The sequence below is a fragment of the Mustelus asterias genome, chromosome 24, assembly GCF_964213995.1.
Source record: "Mustelus asterias chromosome 24, sMusAst1.hap1.1, whole genome shotgun sequence".
In the NCBI taxonomy this organism is placed as follows: Eukaryota; Metazoa; Chordata; class Chondrichthyes; order Carcharhiniformes; family Triakidae; genus Mustelus; species Mustelus asterias.
The window spans coordinates 15,981,238-15,998,641 of record NC_135824.1 but is presented as its reverse complement, the minus strand read 5'-3'; the positions used below and the strand labels follow the sequence as shown (position 1 = coordinate 15,998,641).

The 17,404-nt window shown below is 41.4% G+C and overlaps 1 protein-coding gene across 2 annotated transcripts in view; it reads left to right on the top strand.

The window, feature by feature from the left end:
- Positions 1-17,404, top strand: part of igdcc4 (immunoglobulin superfamily, DCC subclass, member 4) — a 134,806-nt gene that overhangs the window by 45,438 nt on the left and 71,964 nt on the right. For both annotated transcript variants that reach the window (XM_078241322.1, XM_078241323.1), the window contains exon 4: positions 7,658-7,791. In XM_078241322.1, the coding sequence (XP_078097448.1) occupies positions 7,658-7,791 (134 nt within the window). The remainder of the gene's footprint in view (positions 1-7,657; positions 7,792-17,404) is intronic.

Below are 17,404 nucleotides of genomic sequence, written 5' to 3'. Positions count from 1 at the left end.
TGCTGCAAGTCTTCATCTCACGTGGCAAATCAACAGGCATTCGATTGGGGCAATTCCAGAGTTGAGAATGCGCAAAACATTTGCAACAAGTTAGATGGGTTGATAGCACAGATTGCAACACATGAGTATGATGTATTAGCTATTACAGAAACATGGTTGCAGGATGACCAGGACTGGGTGTTCAACATTCCAGGGTAAATAATGTGCCAAAGGGGAAAGGTGGTGGGATAGCGTTGTTAATCGAGGAAGGTTTCAGGGCAGTGCAGAGTCATGATATAAAGGCAGTGGATAGTGATGTACGATCAGTTTTGGGTTAAACTCATGAATAGCAGAGGAAGGAAAACAAGGGTGGGAGTAGTCTATAGACCCTCAAAATGTCTCCCCTCAGTAAGTCAGCACAAATTCGGGAATATCAAGGGCATGTTGGAAGGGAGCTGCAGTTATAATGGGAAATTTTAATCTGCATATTGATTGGACAAACCAAACCTGCAAGGGTAGCATAGAAGAAGAATTTGTGGAGTGCATCAGGGATTCGTTTTTAGAGCAGTACATTATGGAACCTTCCCCGGAACGGGCTATTTTTGATTTGGTTTTGTGTAATGAAAAAGGATTAATAAGGGATCTTGAGTTTAAGGATCCTCTAGGGGGTACTGACCACAATGTGATAGAATTCTAGATACAGTTTGAGGCTGAATGCCATAGGTTCATAACTAGTGTCTTCAACTTAAATGAGGGCAATTATAATAGTATGAGGGAGGAGTTGCCTAAAGTGAACTGGGTAAACAAGCTAAGATACAGGTCAGTAGATGAGAAGTGGCAGATATTCAAACAACTGGTCCAAAATGCTCAGCAGGAGTTTATCCCAATCAAAAAGAGGAAAATCTATGGTTAACAAAGGTGGTCAAGGATGATAAATTGAAAAGCAGGATATGCAAAGTGGCAAGGGATAATGATAGACCAGAGTATTGAGAAGATTTTAGGATCCAGTATCAAAAGACTAAAAAGCTCATAAGGGAGAAAATTAATTTTGAGAGTAAACTTGCATGCAACATAAAAAACAAATGTTAAGAACTTCCATGGATATATAAGTAGATAGCAGGTGGTTAAGGTAAATGTGGAACCGCTACTGAACAAGGCGGGTGAATTGATAACAGGAAACAAAGAAATGGCGAAAATGCTAAATACATTTTTTGCATCAGTCTTCACTGTGGAAGGCACTGCAAATAACCCAAAGATATCAAGTGGGCTGATTTCAAATAACATGGTAGAACTTTAAAAAATCTGAATCACAACAGATGGAGTATTAGAGAAACTCGACGAGCTAAAGGTGGACAAGTTGCCAGGACTTGATGAACTGCCCGCCAGGGTTTTAATGGAAGTGGCTGCAGAGATGGTGGACCCATTGGTTGAAATTTTTCGTAACTCGCTAAATTCCAGGAATTTAGAAGATTGGAAAACAGCCATTGTGACACCCTTGTTCAATAAGGGAGAAAGGCTGTTGCTTTCCTTTTGGAGACTGGCACTTATAGCCACAGGTATTCTGCATTGGATGTGATTGAGGTATTATGCATGTAGTATAGTGCAAGATCTGAGCATTTTGTTATATTCCCTCTGCTGCAATCTATGTTGGGGTGACACAAATAAAGTTAGTTCAATAATGACTGAACAGGTGTTAATTATATTCCTTGCAGTACACAATTCATGTTTGCTAAAACCATTAGCCAGCTGCCACAGTCTGTAATTTGTAGCAATGGCTTGTGATCACTATTTAGATTAGATAACTTGCTGAAATCTGTATGATTCAGCATTTACTAATTTGATCTGTTTTATTTTAGTGGAAACAAATACAATTCCATTCACGTGTGTGCAATATATGCTGGTTGAATCCTTAAATCTGAGTTCTTGCTTTCTTCTCCAATATGCTAGCATCCTTTTAAGCAAAATTTCCAAAAGTTTCAACTAGTGCTCCAAATTAACACTCTTCTTCAGAAAGGTGTAGCATGTTTTGACTAATCAGACACCCTTGCAATTAATTGTAGGACGATGTTTCTGACATTTTTACCAAGCACCTTGTATTTTAATGTTTGCAATAGATTTGGCGAATCTTTCTGATTTCCAGCAAATAGTTTGCCGAATATTAGAGATCGAGAGTTGGTGGGAGGGGAGGTCCTTAATACAATTACTGTTACTAAGGAGGTGGTGCTTGGTAGACTAATAGGACTGAAGGTAGACAAGTCCCCGGGCCCGGATGGAATGCATCCCAGGGTACTGAAAGAAATGGCTGAGGTAATAGCAGATGCGTTAGTAGTAATTTATCAAAATTCGCTGGACTCTGGGGTAGTGCCGGCTGACTGGAAAACAGCTACTGTAACGCCGCTGTTTAAAAAAGGAAGTAGACAAAAGGCGGGTAACTACAGGCCGGTTAGCTTAACGTCCGTAGTTGGGAAGATGCTAGAGTCCATTATTAAAGAGGAAATAACAGAGCACCTGAATAAGAATGGTTCGATCAAGCAGACGCAGCATGGATTCATGAAGGGAAAGTCGTGTTTGACGAATCTACTGGACTTTTATGAAGATGTCACTAGTGCGGTTGACAGAGGGGAACCGGTGGATGTGGTGTTTTTAGATTTCCAGAAGGCGTTCGATAAGGTGCCTCACAAAAGGTTGCTGCAGAAGATTGGGGTACACGGAGTTAGGGGTAAGGTGTTGGCGTGGATTGGGGATTGGCTATCTAACAGGAAGCAGAGAGTTGGGATAAATGGGTGCTTTTCTGGTTGGCAGTTGGTGACCAGTGGCGTGCCGCAGGGATCGGTTCTGGGGCCTCAATTGTTTACCATTTACATAGATGATCTGGAGGAGGGGACTGAATCTAGGGTATTCAAGTTTGCTGATGACACAAAGGTGAGTGGGAAAGCGAATTGCGTGGAGGACGCGGAAAGTCTGCAGAGAGATTTGGATAGGCTGAGCGAGTGGGCGAGGATCTGGCAGATGGAATATAACGTTAGCAAATGTGAGGTTATCCACTTTGGAAGAAATAATAGTAAATTGGAATATTATTTAAATGGAGAAAAATTACATCGTGCGACTGTGCAGAGGGACCTGGGGGTCCTTGTGCACGAATCGCAAAAACTCAGTCTGCAGGTGCAGCAGGTGATCAAGAAGGCGAATGGAATGTTGGCCTTTATCGCGAGGGGGATAGAATATAAAAGCAGGGAGGTCTTGCTGCAACTGTACAAGGCACTGGCGAGGCCGCAACTGGAGAACTGTGTGCAGTTTTGGTCCCCTTATTTGCGAAAGGATATATTGGCCTTGGAGGGAGTGCAGAGAAGGTTCACCAGGTTGATACCGGAGATGAGGGGTGTAGCTTATGAGGAGAGATTAAACAGATTGGGTCTGTACTCGTTGGAGTTTAGAAGGATGAGGGGTGATCTTATAGAGACATATAAGATAATGAAGGGGCTGGATAGGGTAGAGGTGGAGAGATTCTTTCCACTTAGAAGGGAAACCAGAACTAGAGGGCACAGCCTCAAAATAAGGGGGGGCCGGTTCAGAACAGAGTTGAGGGGGAACCTCTTCTCTCAGAGGGTAGTGAATCTCTGGAATTCTCTGCCCATTGAAGTGGTGGAGGCTTCCTCGTTGAATATGTTTAAATCACGGGTAGATAGTTTTCTGATCGATAAGGGAATTAGGGGATATGGGGAGCAGGCGGGTAAGTGGAACTGATTCGCTTCAGATCAGCCATGATCTTGTTGAATGGCGGGGCAGGCTCGAAGGGCCAGATGGCCTACTCCTACTCCTATTTCTTATGTTCTTATGTTCTATTAGTGAACTGTCGTGGCCCAAGTGCAACAAATCACATTCCAGGACTTGAGTTCTAGTTCATGTTCAAGTGACCTGCTACTGCCAGTTCATGTGGTGTATGCATCCCTTCCATGGCTTTTGACAGTCACAAGATGGGGTTTGAATTTTTTCCTCGTCTTTATCATTTCAGTTTTCTTAGCAAATTTAGTGATATTGCTAAATGTGTGCTCCTTCATTTGGTTTATTATCACCCAACAGAAGTGCAGTATAATTGCCAATAAATTGAGCCCAGCTGAAGTTAATTCTGTGCCCACATGGACCATTAAATTTGTGAGTTAATGCTTCATTACTTAGCTGATCAAAATTACAGCATGAAGAACTTTTTTGCCACCTCAGGCACCACACAGGGTCACAGAGGCTGGTTTGGACATTTTTCCATCACTGAAAAATCCTGTGGGATGTCTCTTTTTTATGGGGAGTGAGCATGTTGAACCAAGAGCAGCACCTGGAAGTCTGGATTCTCAGATTGAAAATCTGATGCTTTACCGACTGAGCCAAGCTGTGGGATCTCTGTTGCAATTTGAAGAAAAAATAATTGTCAATTAAGCATGGACACTTGAGACAAACAAGGCTAAAGATCATTTAGAATTTATAGTACTGTTACCTTCATTGGCCAATTAGACTCTTCCCCCATGAAGATACATTAAACAAAGTGGAAATCTTATTGCACTCCAAGTTCATAGAACCAATTTTTCAAGATTTGCAGAGATCAAAACAATGTTTCCATGAGAGACATTATTTATTTAGATGTTTAGTCATTTCATTATCTTAGTTTTAGTTTTTTAAAAAGATTTATTATTAGTGTCACAAGTAGGCTTACATTAATACTGCAATGAAGTTACTGTGAAAATCCCCAAGTCGCCACACTCCGGCGCCTGGTCAGGTGCATCGCGGGAGAATTTAGCATGGCCAATGCACCTAACCAGCACGTCTTTCGGAATGTGGGAGGAAACCGGAATACCTGGGGGAAACCCACACAGACACGTGGAGAATGTGCAGACTCCACACAGACGATGACCCAAACCGGGAATTGAACTCGGATCCCTGCCATTGTGAGGTAGCAGTGCTAACCACTGTGCCATCATGCTGCCCCTTTGTGTTAATTGAGATCGATTCTGAAGTTCGTAGGCATGTTATAATCTAGAAGAGACAGTGAAAACCCCACAATAGATAGATAATTTCTAAGTCAGTGTAGATAGTGACTGATGCTTCTTGGATTATTATTTTTGAGTGAACTTGATTATGTAACTTAATACTCTTCTTTTGCAAACATCTTAAACTTTTGCTCCATGAACACTGTTGGAGTCCAAATGGGTTTTCTTTGCAATGGACTTGAACCTCATGTAACTTTCTGTGCAGCTTGGATTCCTCTCTAATTGTACCTAATTTCTTTGCTACTTATCAAAAAAAAGCAATGGAGACATGAGGAGAAACTTTTTCATACGGCAAGTGGTTAAGATCTGGAATGTACTGCCTGAGTTTGTGGTGGAGGAAGGTTCAGTTGTGGCATTCAAAAGGGAATTGGATTATTATCTGATAGGAGGAATATGCAGGTTTTTGGGGAGAAGATGGGAGAATGGCACTAACTTGTGTTTTTATAACGGTATAAAGGCACCTTATCACTCAGAAGGGATTGGCTAAACAGGTTCATAGAATCCCTCCAGTGCAGAAGGAGGCCATTCGGCCCATCGAGTCTGCACCGACCACAATCCCACCCAGGCCCTACCCCCACATATTTACCCGCTAATCCCTCTAACCTACGCATTTTAGGATTCTAAGGGGCAATTTTTAACCTGGCCAATCAACCTAACCCGCACATCTTTGGACTGTGGGAGGAAACCGGAGCACCCGGAGGAAACCCACGCAGACACGAGGAGAACGTGCAAACTCCACACAGACAGTGACCCGAGCCGGGAATCGAACCCGGGACCCTGGAGCTGTGAAGCAGCAGTGCTAACCACTGCGCTACCGTGAAAGGTTGTGGATTCATTTATTAAGACTAGGCACATGACAGCTATACAAAGGATCTAATTTGTCCTCAGTTATGCCTCATCATTGCGCCTTTGTGTGTAATAACTTCATAGGACCTTGGCTCTGAACAAATCCTTGTCATGTACCTTCTGTGGGACCTTGGATGTGAACTTGTCCCAACTATAAACCTGGCAATTCTGTACCTGCATTTTTATCGTCCATGTTGGAGGTAATCTCATTCAGTTTTAAAAGCTGCTCCTCTAGTGTCTGAGAGAACAGAATGGGTGAGAGTAGAGTAGGTAAATTGCTGTGCACTGGTCTGCCGAACATGAGGTTTGCCAGTGATGGGATAGCTGAAGTTGAAAGGTATCGCTCTCAGATGTAACATTGCAGTGTGTAGACTGTACTTGGTCTGTCTACATTTGAGAATTAGGGATTTCATCATGCCAGTTGGGGGAGGTAAGTGGAAGCAGGCAGTAAGTTGAAAGATTTATTAACTCTTAGTGACTCTTTCAACCTACCTTCCTCAACTCGCCACAGCTCCCGACTCCCCCCTCTCATTGTTTTCTTCCCTGAACTTCCTGGGAGAGAGTGGGAGGCTTAATGAGTGAGAGGGCCACTTAAGGAAGTGGTGAGTTGGAGAGCCATTGTTGGGCTGTGGGGAGCAGGAGTGCCAGGGAAGGAAGAGGACGGGTTGGCAAGCAGGGGGTGAAGCAGTGAGAGGGCAGCAGCAAACAGGAGGATCAGGAAGCGGCGCTTTGTTTTGTAAAAAAGATTGCACGCTCAGTAACTGCACTAAAATGAAATGGCGGCAGCTCTATTCAGGGAACGTCCTAATTTACCAACTGTGCAAAAACAAAAATATATTAGGGTGTGGTTTAAGCACCATTATATTATAAATTCCATGTCGGCATTTAAAGAATCATGGATGAGTGGTTCCAGTGTTCTTGCTGTACACAAATTGGCTACCATGTTAGTTTACATAAGTGACTGCACCTGTAATTAATTGACTGAAGCATTTGGTGATGTCTTGATGATGTGAAAGGCACTACATAAATGCAAGTTCTCTTTCTGAGGTCATCAGTATGGGAGATGGTCAAAAGTTCTGGGTAACTGAACATGGCTATGTTTTGAGTGTCACAAATATTACCATGATGGGAAAATGAAGTCGGAAGTTACACTTTGCAATTTGTATCTTTGGAAATCCATCTAAATGCATGTTCCGTAAGCGGTTTTTCTTTAGAACTGTAGCATTGAATGTAGCAGATAGGATTCAGTTGTGCATTCATTTTGTCCTTGGTTGCAGTCATAAGTGGGGGCTATATTACTATCACAAGAGGAGAAACCAGTGTGAGTGGTTTTTTTCTGACTTCTGGTTGCAGACACTACGTGGCTTCTATTTGGATTTCTTTTCAAAAAGAGCCTGCCAAGTTGCAAGCCACCTCCAAATTTCCTGTATGATTACTTGGTCAACTTTTTTGTTTTCTTGGTTTGCTGTTCTATAAAATGCCTTGCCAAATAAGTAATCTAGTTTATTTAGTGCAGTTACTGCAGTGCATTTTTTTGCAACATTAAATATTTGTTCAAGCGTGTACATTTTAAAATATCTTAGTAACTAACAGTACAATCAAAAGCAAAATGTTCATGAGGATTCAGTTATTGTTAAAATGATCTGCTGAGCAGAATTAAGAATAGATTTAAATTGTCTAATTTCAAATCAGTGGCATTACCACCTGATCATTTTGGGTGCATGAACAGGGATGTACTGTATTATAAAATCAATACGTTCTATTCTTGGGTTAGCAACTTTGGATTTGTTTTTCAGATTTATAGTCCTCCCAAATGGAATTCTGCAAATTGTGGATGTGCAAGAGGCTGATGCTGGGGTATATCGCTGCGTAGCAACAAATGCAGTTCGGAAACGCTACAGTCAGGAAGCTACTCTCACTGTATTACAAGGTAATGTAAAGCAGCTGTTATAACATTACAAGGAAATACTTGGAATTTATATCAAAACTGGTTAAGAGTGGAGGTTTCTCCTGGAGAAGATGAAAATCATCATTCATAAATATCAGAATTGAAATCTGTTCTGAGGTTGTGTATCAATTCTTTGCGCTTAAAAGTGCATTTTTAAAAAAACTTTGGATTCAACATTCAGACAGCTATGCTTGATAGCCATAGGTTAATAGCTGTTCCACGATTGGCCCATGATAAGTGCAGAATTAAATGTATTGCAGACGTTTATGTACTGAATGTCATGGGGAAAAGAGCTAATTTTTACTTCACTAAGCTCGAAGCACAGAAGTCGAAATGGCATATAAGCTGTCAAAAGCAAAACCATTGTGTCAGAGCTTTAGTTTGTTATCATCGAAACCTAATATGTACGTGGGATTTGACAAAGCTCAGTACTTACCAGCGGTTTATCTTGTCTGATTTTGACTGGAACCTCTACTGGGATCAGTGAAAACAAAGTTCTTAGGGAAGGTTTGTAATAACATTGTTGATTAAAGAGATATTCAATTACATTACGGTAAAAGCTAAGTATATGAATAGATTAGAAACTGTAAATCCAGGTCTGCTCTGGTCATGTTATTTAAGTGATGGGGGTGGGGGGGGAGTTGTTTTTTGTTACTTTGTTATGCTAGTGCTTGCATAATCTGCAAACCATCCACTGTGTTATTCAAATGTTCCGTGGAGTGTCTAATCCCACTATCTCTTGTTAATCCCAGCTAATATAGTCCAAAATAAAACACAAACAAAAATTGATTAACACTTGCAACAAATCTTGTGTAAAAATGTTGTTGGGGAAACAGCTTCTACTAATCAGAATTGCAGTGTTTGGTGTGTATGAATTCTGTGTGCTATGTAGTTCTACATTTATTAGTTCAAAAGAATGTTAATGGGATATAAATTGCAGTGCCAACACCACGCTAGTTGCAGTCTAGTTGCCCTAGAAAGTAGTAATGGATCATCTCCTTCAACCTAGACAAAAGATTCGCAGTCTTTTTGCTAATGGTATTTGCAACATGTTGTTGGGTAGGGAATTCCAGGAATCAGAGAAGCATAAAATCATAGACTGGTTGTAACATAGGAGGCCATTTGGTCTGTCGTGTTGGCTCTAAAAGAGCACTTTAGATAGTCCCACACTCCTGCCTTTCCCCATAATTCTGTGCATTCCAGATCCTAACTGCTCACTGCTTAAAAAAAGGTGTTTCCTCATGCCCCCATTGGACACAGTGTTCCAGTTGATCATTTGCTGCTAATCCAGTGTTTTATAAGGGTTCGTCATAACCTCCTTTCCATTCTACACTATGGGTGGGATTTTCTGCACCCGCCGCAGCATGTTTCACGGAGGTGGCATGCAATTGGCCAGCGGCAGGACCTTCTGGTCTCACCATTGCCAAGGGGTTTCCTGTTGTGTGGACCCCCCACCACTGGGAAACCTGGAGTACAAGTTTGTTATCGGTGAGTTTAGATGATCTCGCCAGCAGGAATGGCTGGGAAATTCCAACCTACGTCTCTGCTTATAAAGCTTGGGATCACATGTCTTTTTAGCTACCTTCAAAGATTTTGCTACTTGTTTCTGCATCCGCTTTAGAATTGTAGCCTTTGAGGGGCCACAAAGTGAGCTACTTGCTGAAGAATACCCAACTTCTGCCCTCTTCTGCAACCATGTTGGTATGTCAGGTCCAGTTAAACCTCCTGGGTAATTGATTAGAATATTGATGATACAGGATTCAACAATGATAATGAGAGTTATCTTTTCTTGTAGGAAATTCATTGACCAACATTTATGTGGCACGAATGTTATCCTGTTTAGATCCAGTTGCTGGCATGTGTGAGCTGCTTCATTAAGTGAAGTTCTGAATGGAACACCAGAATCAACAGCAAGTTAAGATTTATGCGTTGCAGTCTAATACAATGTAAAATTTAAAGGGATGGAAATTCTCGATTTGAATGCTATGACTATACTGCACTGCTTTTAAATTTGCTGTAACTGGAAGTTCTTTCAATCTAATGTACATTGATTTTTTAAAAATCATCTTTGAACTCACTTTTCATTGAAATGAAAGAGCAATCAAAGGAACATGTTTGGTGATGTAAGCCTAAAGTATTTATGTTAAACATTTATACCTGGTCAATATAGTGTACATTCAGGCCAAACTTCACTATTCTCTGTCCAGTTTTGCAGTTTCTAGGATATGTGGTTCTTAGATTTGCAAGAGTAGTTTCTCCATGTAGGATTGTAACCTGCTGTTACAGTAATTTCTGCCACCGCTTTTCTAAAAATCTCATTTTTAAGGTTAAGGTACATTAAACAAAAGCCTTGTGTTTGTAGAATAGTGAAATACAAATGAAGGTGAATAAATATTATGCCTCTACTCTGCTCCCTAATGGATGTTTACAGGATTGCTAGGAGGACTGAATGTATCTAGCAAATACATTTAGCATTTTAGGTAATACATATTATCTATTTAATAGAACAAAATTAACTCATTTATTGCTCAGCAAAATATTACAAGGTCCAATTTTTACTGCATGATTTTATCCATAAATAGCTAATTTAAAATGTGGTGTTTCACCAAATCTTTTCTTAGAATATACATTCCAAAACCTACTCGGAAAATGAACACTAATTATTTTCTAATTATAGTTTTTGTTGAAATTTCTCAGTTGCATTGCATGCAAGTATATAATATTCAGTGATTATATGCTTTTTCTTGTACCACCCAGAACTTCTGCTCTTATTTCATAACACTAATACACCATTGTATATCACCCCAAGCATTGCCAATCTCTTCAATCAATCTTTTAATAATCTTTCATCTGAATGCTGTTAATTTTCCCCGTTTCCTTATTTCTGCTGATGGGATTGGTCGACTTGCATCATGATTTATTTCTTAATTCGTTGCCTCCCAGGTAGATTTCAGGTGTTTTGCTTTGTCTTACTGACTTTATATCCGACAGGCAATCTATCCCAGCTGCACCATTATATTTGTTCCATTAAAATTGGAGGAACTATCTTGCTTTATCAATTATGTAAAATATGTTTTTGAATTCTTGAAAACACCAGCAATATGCAAGTGACTGTATGCTGAGCAGCGGTAACAGGCTGCGGAGAGAGAAAAAACGACATTTACAAGAACGTCTCTGACTAGCTAGACCAAGCTTGTTCAATCTTTTCGTGTTTTCTCACTCAAGGGGCCAATGAACAAATTTCATAAAGTTGTACCAGCTCTTGAGCCACGCATTGACCTGCCCTATCCTCTTATCTCTACTCGCTGGCATGTGACACCAGGAGTAATCCAGAGATTACAACCTTTAAAGTCCTGCTTTTTAATCTGCAAGACCTTATCCTTCATTCTGCCGATATTTTTGTACCACAACCTCTGACTTATCACCCTCCCCCTTTAGGATGTCCTGCAGCCATTGAGTGACATCACTGACTCTGCCCCAGGAAGTAATACACCATCCCAGCATAATATCTGCGGCCGCAATCTGTCTTTTCCCGGAACTAATGAATTCTCTATCACTATTGCCCCTCCCTCCCTCCCTCCTTCCTTCCTCTCCTGTACAGTCAGACCACTTGTGGTGCCCGAAGCTTGGCTTTGACTGTACTGCTTTGAGGGATCAGCTTATTAGCTTCCAAAATGAAAAATTGATTTGAGAGCGGGCCCCAGGGGACTCCTGCACTACCTCCCTGTTTCTCTTGGATTGCCTGGCGGTCACACTTCTTTCCTCCAGTATCTTGAGATGTGGTGTGACCATCTCCCTAAATGTGCTATCCACATTACTTTCCGTCCTGCAGACGCCAAAGTGTCTCAAGTTTTTGCAGTTGGGAGCAATTCCTGCACGTGTGGTCACCTAGATTGCCGGTAGGGTCCATGACTTCCCATATATGACAAGTCAGACATTCCACTCGGCTGACCTCGTCTACAATGTCTTAAACATACTTCGTCGTACTTGCTAATTCTTCTAATTACTTAGTCTTAAAAGAGACTCCTCTTATCTTAACTTAGTCTCCTTGTCTAATTCTACTTCAGCTTACTTATCCTTGTATTAGTTTAATTATTTATGCCAAGTATAAAATTATTTGTTATTTTTAAAAAGCTAAAATTCTTACTTTTCCAAAAAGCTTTCATTTGGAGAGAAATAACTTCAGAACTCTCCCTTGGAGCCTCTACTCCTGCAGCAGGACAAGACCACTCTCAACCAATCAATTTATAGCTTTGCTGTGATGTCACTGCCCACTTTGTTTTCAAACTTGATGTGTTCCCAGACTCTTGGGTGCTCCGCGAGTATCTCCTGCAGGTCTGCATCTCCTCCTCCTAAAGGTGAGTGATGTAGGCCGTGCTCCCTGAGCTGTATTTGTCATCTCCGCTCCACGAGTATCACCCACAGCTCTGCTCCTTCTCCTGAAGGTGAGTGATGTTGCCCGCTCTCTCTGGGCTGTATTTGTCATCTCTCTGCTCCATGAGTTTCTCCCGTAGGTCTGCCTCTCCACTCCTTCTGAAGGCGAGTGATGTAGGCCGCGCTCCCCGAGCTGTAATTATCATCTTTCCGTTCCCACGAGAATCTCCCGCAGGTCTGCCTCTCCACTCCTGCTCCTGAAAGTGATTTTTGATTTGATTTACTATTGTCACATGTATTAACATACAGTGAAAAGTATTGTTTCTTGCGCGCTACACAGACAAAGCATACCATTCATAGAGAAGGAAACGAGAGAGTGCAGAAGCTAGGGTGTAGAGAAAGATCAACTTAATGCAAGGTATGCCCATTCAAAAGTCTGACGGCAGCAGGGAAGAAGCTGTTCTTGAGTCGGTTGATACGTAACCTCAGACCTTTGTATCTTCCTGGCGGAAGAGAGAATGTGAGGTCCTTAATTATGCTGGCTGCTTTGCTGAGGCAGCGGGGAGTGTAGACAGAGTCAATGGATGGGAGGCTGGTTTACGTGATGGACTGGGCTTCATTCATGACCCTTTGTAGTTTCTTGCCGTCTTGGGCAGAGCAGGAGCCATACCAAGCTGTGATACAACCACAAAGAATGCTTTCTATGGTGCATCTGTAAAGGTTGGTGAGAGTCGTAACTGACATGCCAAATTTCCTTAGTCTTCTGAGAAAGTAGAGGTGTTGGTGGGCTTTCGTAACTATAGTGTCGGCATGGGGGGGACTAGGACAGGTTGTTGGTAATCTGGACACCTAAAAACTTGAAGCTCTTGACCCTTACTACTTCATCCCATTGATGTAGACTGGGGCATGTTCTCCTCTACGCTTCCTGAAGTCAATGACAATCTCCTTCGTTTTGTTGACATTGAGGGAGAGATTATTGTCACCGCACCATTTCACCAGATTCTCTCTCATTCCTGTACTCTGTCTCGTCATTGTTTGAAATCTGTCCCACTACGGTGGTGCCGTCAGCAAACTTGAAAATCGAATTGGAGGGTAATTTGACCGCACAGTGATGTAGGCCATGCACCCTGGGCTGTATTTATCCTCTCCTCTCCCACGGGTATTCACAGGTCCTCCTCTCTGCTCCTCCTGTAGGTGAAGTCTGCCTATTGGTGTTTTTTTAAGGTTTCTTCTCTCAGTTCCTTCCTGCCATTCTCTAACCTACATTTCCCAGGTTGCTGTTTTGCTACCCGATCTTGACTCTGCCCCTTGGTTTACTACATCTGCTGAAGCTAAAGCCCTATCTACTTCCCTTAGGCAGCTTGTGGGGTCACTGGTTTCAGTATGTCTCAGGTGTAGATGTCCCAATGGCACAGCCTGCACGTTCTCCGGGACTGATGCCAGTGCCCACGAACTGGAACCCACTTCTCCCACAGCAGTCTTTGAGCTATGCATTCATTTCTCTAATTTTATATTTGCCCAATGCCAATTTGCACTTGGCTCAGGTAATAAATCAAAGATTACTACCTTTGAGTTTCTGCTTCATTTGGTGCATAGCTTCCCATTCTGACTATGCAGAACATCCATTCTCATCCAGCCGACGTCGTTGATACCTTTGTGGACCATGACAACTGGATCTTACCCCTCCCACTGTAAGTTCTTCTCCAGCTGAATGCTGCAGCCATGACACATCACCTTTTCTGCCATGCTTATGGATTAATTAACTTAATTATTTTATTAAATTATTTGTTCAATACTATTAATCTTACCGCAAATTCCTGTACTATTTTAAACCTTGGGAATACAATAGACCTTAACCACTCATCAGATATTTATTAGATACTCACCAAAGAGCTAGCTTCTTCCCCTGTCGGAGAGCAAGAACCAGTTCCTGCAGGGTGATGAAGTTAGAAAAAGCAAAGGAGCACCTGTCTCCTATCTTCACCAAATTCCCTCCGTTCACAAAATTCCCAGCACATTGTTGCATCACACTTGATATCTAGCCTCATGAAGTATTAAATGGGTGGCTAAATCTTGGTCAAATTAGTAGCCTTTAAGTAATGTCTTAAAGAATCAGAGAGTAAGGTCCAAGTAGCTGAAGACCGCTGTAGCTGAAACAATGCAAATCAAGGGTGCACAAAAGGTTAGATATAATTGGAGGAAGCAGAGGGAGATCTCTTGAGCCTAAGGGATGGCAAGACCATACGGAGAGCCAAAGATGAGAAGTGTAACAGGTAAATGAGGTGTTCCCAGAAGTGAATTTCTCAGTGCAGAAGTTCAGTATATAAGTGATGATCTGACTTCGATGGCCACAGTTGAGCTGTTCTTCATGTTCCAATTGTAGAGCAAGTGGCTACATTTTCCCTGGCCCATTCCCAAGTGGTTGATTTTTATGGAAGGTTGAAATTTGGGACTTCACCACTTGGGTCAGTTAACAGGTTGTGGTTAGTGATGTTTTCTGTCAACCAGGAAGTGTTCAGCGAGGGGTGGAGCTATTGTCAGCTTGTAGAGTGTATTCTAATAAGCAGTTTGGGATTTCAGATGGGTTTTTTAGATCCTTTGTCAATCGGTGTGCATCGTTAGCTATCAGCCAGTGAATTTGAGGAAGACATAAGGTGGTTCAATATGTAGCCAATGGCTGACCGGACCAGACCCAAAAGGGCCAAATGATCTATTTCTGATTCAATGCCATATAATCTTATTAGTATGGGCTTCTGCATTTCTAGATCATTGACACTGCTATTGTTATCGATTTTAAGGACAGGCAACAATTGCTGCCCTTGCTTGTTGGTTAATTAATCCACGGTTGTGGCTACCTATTATTTTGCACTTTGCTGTGGAAGAGGCTAAAGCCCCGAAACATAACAGTAAGAAACAAAACTGCCAACAAGATGTGTCCTCCAGCAAAATCATTGACAAAGACCAATTTTAAACAAAGCTGGCAATGAGGAAACAGAAGAAGTAATTCATTTGTACTTTGAGTCAAGTGTTGATTTTCAGAGGACCACCACACCATCGATCAAAATTGTGGTAAATTTAGCCATGGAAACGGGGATTTCTTTTTAGCATTTTCTGCAGGTGGAACTTTTAAGTTGATAAAAGCACTTAGGACCATTCCACTATTTCTTTTAATCTACGCAACCTCGAGATGGCTTGGAGAATGGAGCACAGGATAATAATTGCCAATGAATATAGTGGCAATACTGGTTAATTAGAGAAATTGGTGGCGTAACACCCTCTAGAAGATGAGCAAATCATGTAATCAGGGAGTAGAACTAAAATCAATAATTTTACTTACCGAACTGGCGAGTCTTTTCCTCCTGTGCATCATCGAATGTGACACTGTTGGATACTGAGTCTCAGAGAGAGAGAAAAAACCTGCTTCTGGAAGGACACCTGCTCCAACAAAAAAAAAACAATGATAAATCAGAATTTAAATCTCCTGGTTTAAAGGCATTTGGTATTTGTTATAAAAATAAATCGAAAAAAATTTTTTAAATTGGAATTTTTTTCTCTTACAATCACATTCCAGTCAAGAAGTAATTTAAATAAACAACAAAAGCAATAACACAAGTTAAATTTGGAAGATGAAAAGAAATGAGGGGGAAAAAAAATTAAAGACGTACTATGACCTAAGAACCAGTGCTGCAAAGGCGGTGGCATGGAAGTGTTCAAGGAAAATGTGGAGACATGGAATGCTTACAGAGAAAGATTTCAATCTTATCATATAGCAAACAGGATACCAGATAAACTTAAGGTAGTCACTTTCCTTAGCATAGTAGGGTGCAAAATCTTTATATTGCTGCAGGGCCTTGTTCATCCCAAGAAGCCTGGAGGAAAAACGTACGCGGAACTGACCCAGATTCTCGAAAATCACTTTTCATCCAAACCACTAATAATTGCTGAGAGATTCAGATTCCATCGACAGAGCCAAGAAGAGGGTGAAAATATATCTCAATTCGTAGCACCATTTAAGAGCGCTAGCAAAAAACTGAGAGCTTGGCTCAATCCTTGAAGACACTCGGCGGGCAGACTTGCTTGTAGACTTAAAATGAAGCAATTCAAAGACGATTGCTCACCGAAATTGTTTTAACATTAACGCTTACTGCTGAGATCACGGTGTCCATGGAATTGGCCGCAAAAAAAGTCTCAAATTAGAGCTGGAGCCAAAATAGGTAAGATGGGACCAGACAGTATGACGATACTGTGCCTTTAAGAAATGTATTTGAGCCATGTTTCTGTGCAGGATTTTCTTTTAACAGAATGTTCCAACATCAGTGCAGCTTGGTCTGTAACCAGCAGCGTCTGTTGTTGTTGCATCAGAATAATTAGTCCTGATTGCTAGGATGTTTGTTTTAATCTGGACTAATGCTATTCTATTATTTTAGAGTTTTCCCCTGGGGTTTTTCAAAGTAGGGCTTGATTAGGTTAATTGGCAGTACAATCATGTGACTGGTGGAGCTTTTCTTACATAGAAATCAAGCTCAGTTTGCTGCTTGGGATCTTTAGAGAGAGGTCGCTTCCTCTGTGTATCTTTTTCTCTCTGGATTTTGAGACGGGGATCTGCCAGGAAATGAATCTCTCTCTGAGATTCTGCTGTTTGGGAGTGGAGCTTTCTCTAGAGGTTGCTGTATGAGAGTCAGAAGCCAGGTGTCTTTCTGTATCTGTCCAGTGGGGTTAAAAGGCTGGAAATGTAGCACCCGCATGAGCATATCTGTTTTGTGCTGATTCTGAAGAGGGATTTGTGCCTGGGGCTACTACTTACATTGGAACTACAGAGATGGACAGCTGTTAAAAATTACACTTCACCATGTTTAAGTATTTTAATTGGGAAAAGTTACGCTAATTCTTTGTCAAATCTTAACTGCATTGTTGAAAATAAAGTTTGTTTTAATTTAAGCTTCCTAGTGGGTCAATTGAATCATACCTGGAGCGAAACACCTTATGCTCACCCTAATGCCAAAATTAGAAAAAGTTGGGTTCTAGGCTAACTTCACAATACCTTGGAGTTTCTGATCTGGTCCCTAAGAAGCCTCTTAAAATACAAGCATGCCATATGTATGCCCAGGTGTGGCACTTGTTACATGAATGTTGAAGCAGAAAAAATAAATGTAAAAGCTGTGGCTAGAAGTCATAGAGTCATACAGTGCAGGAAAGGCCCTTAGGCCCTTCAGGTCTGCAC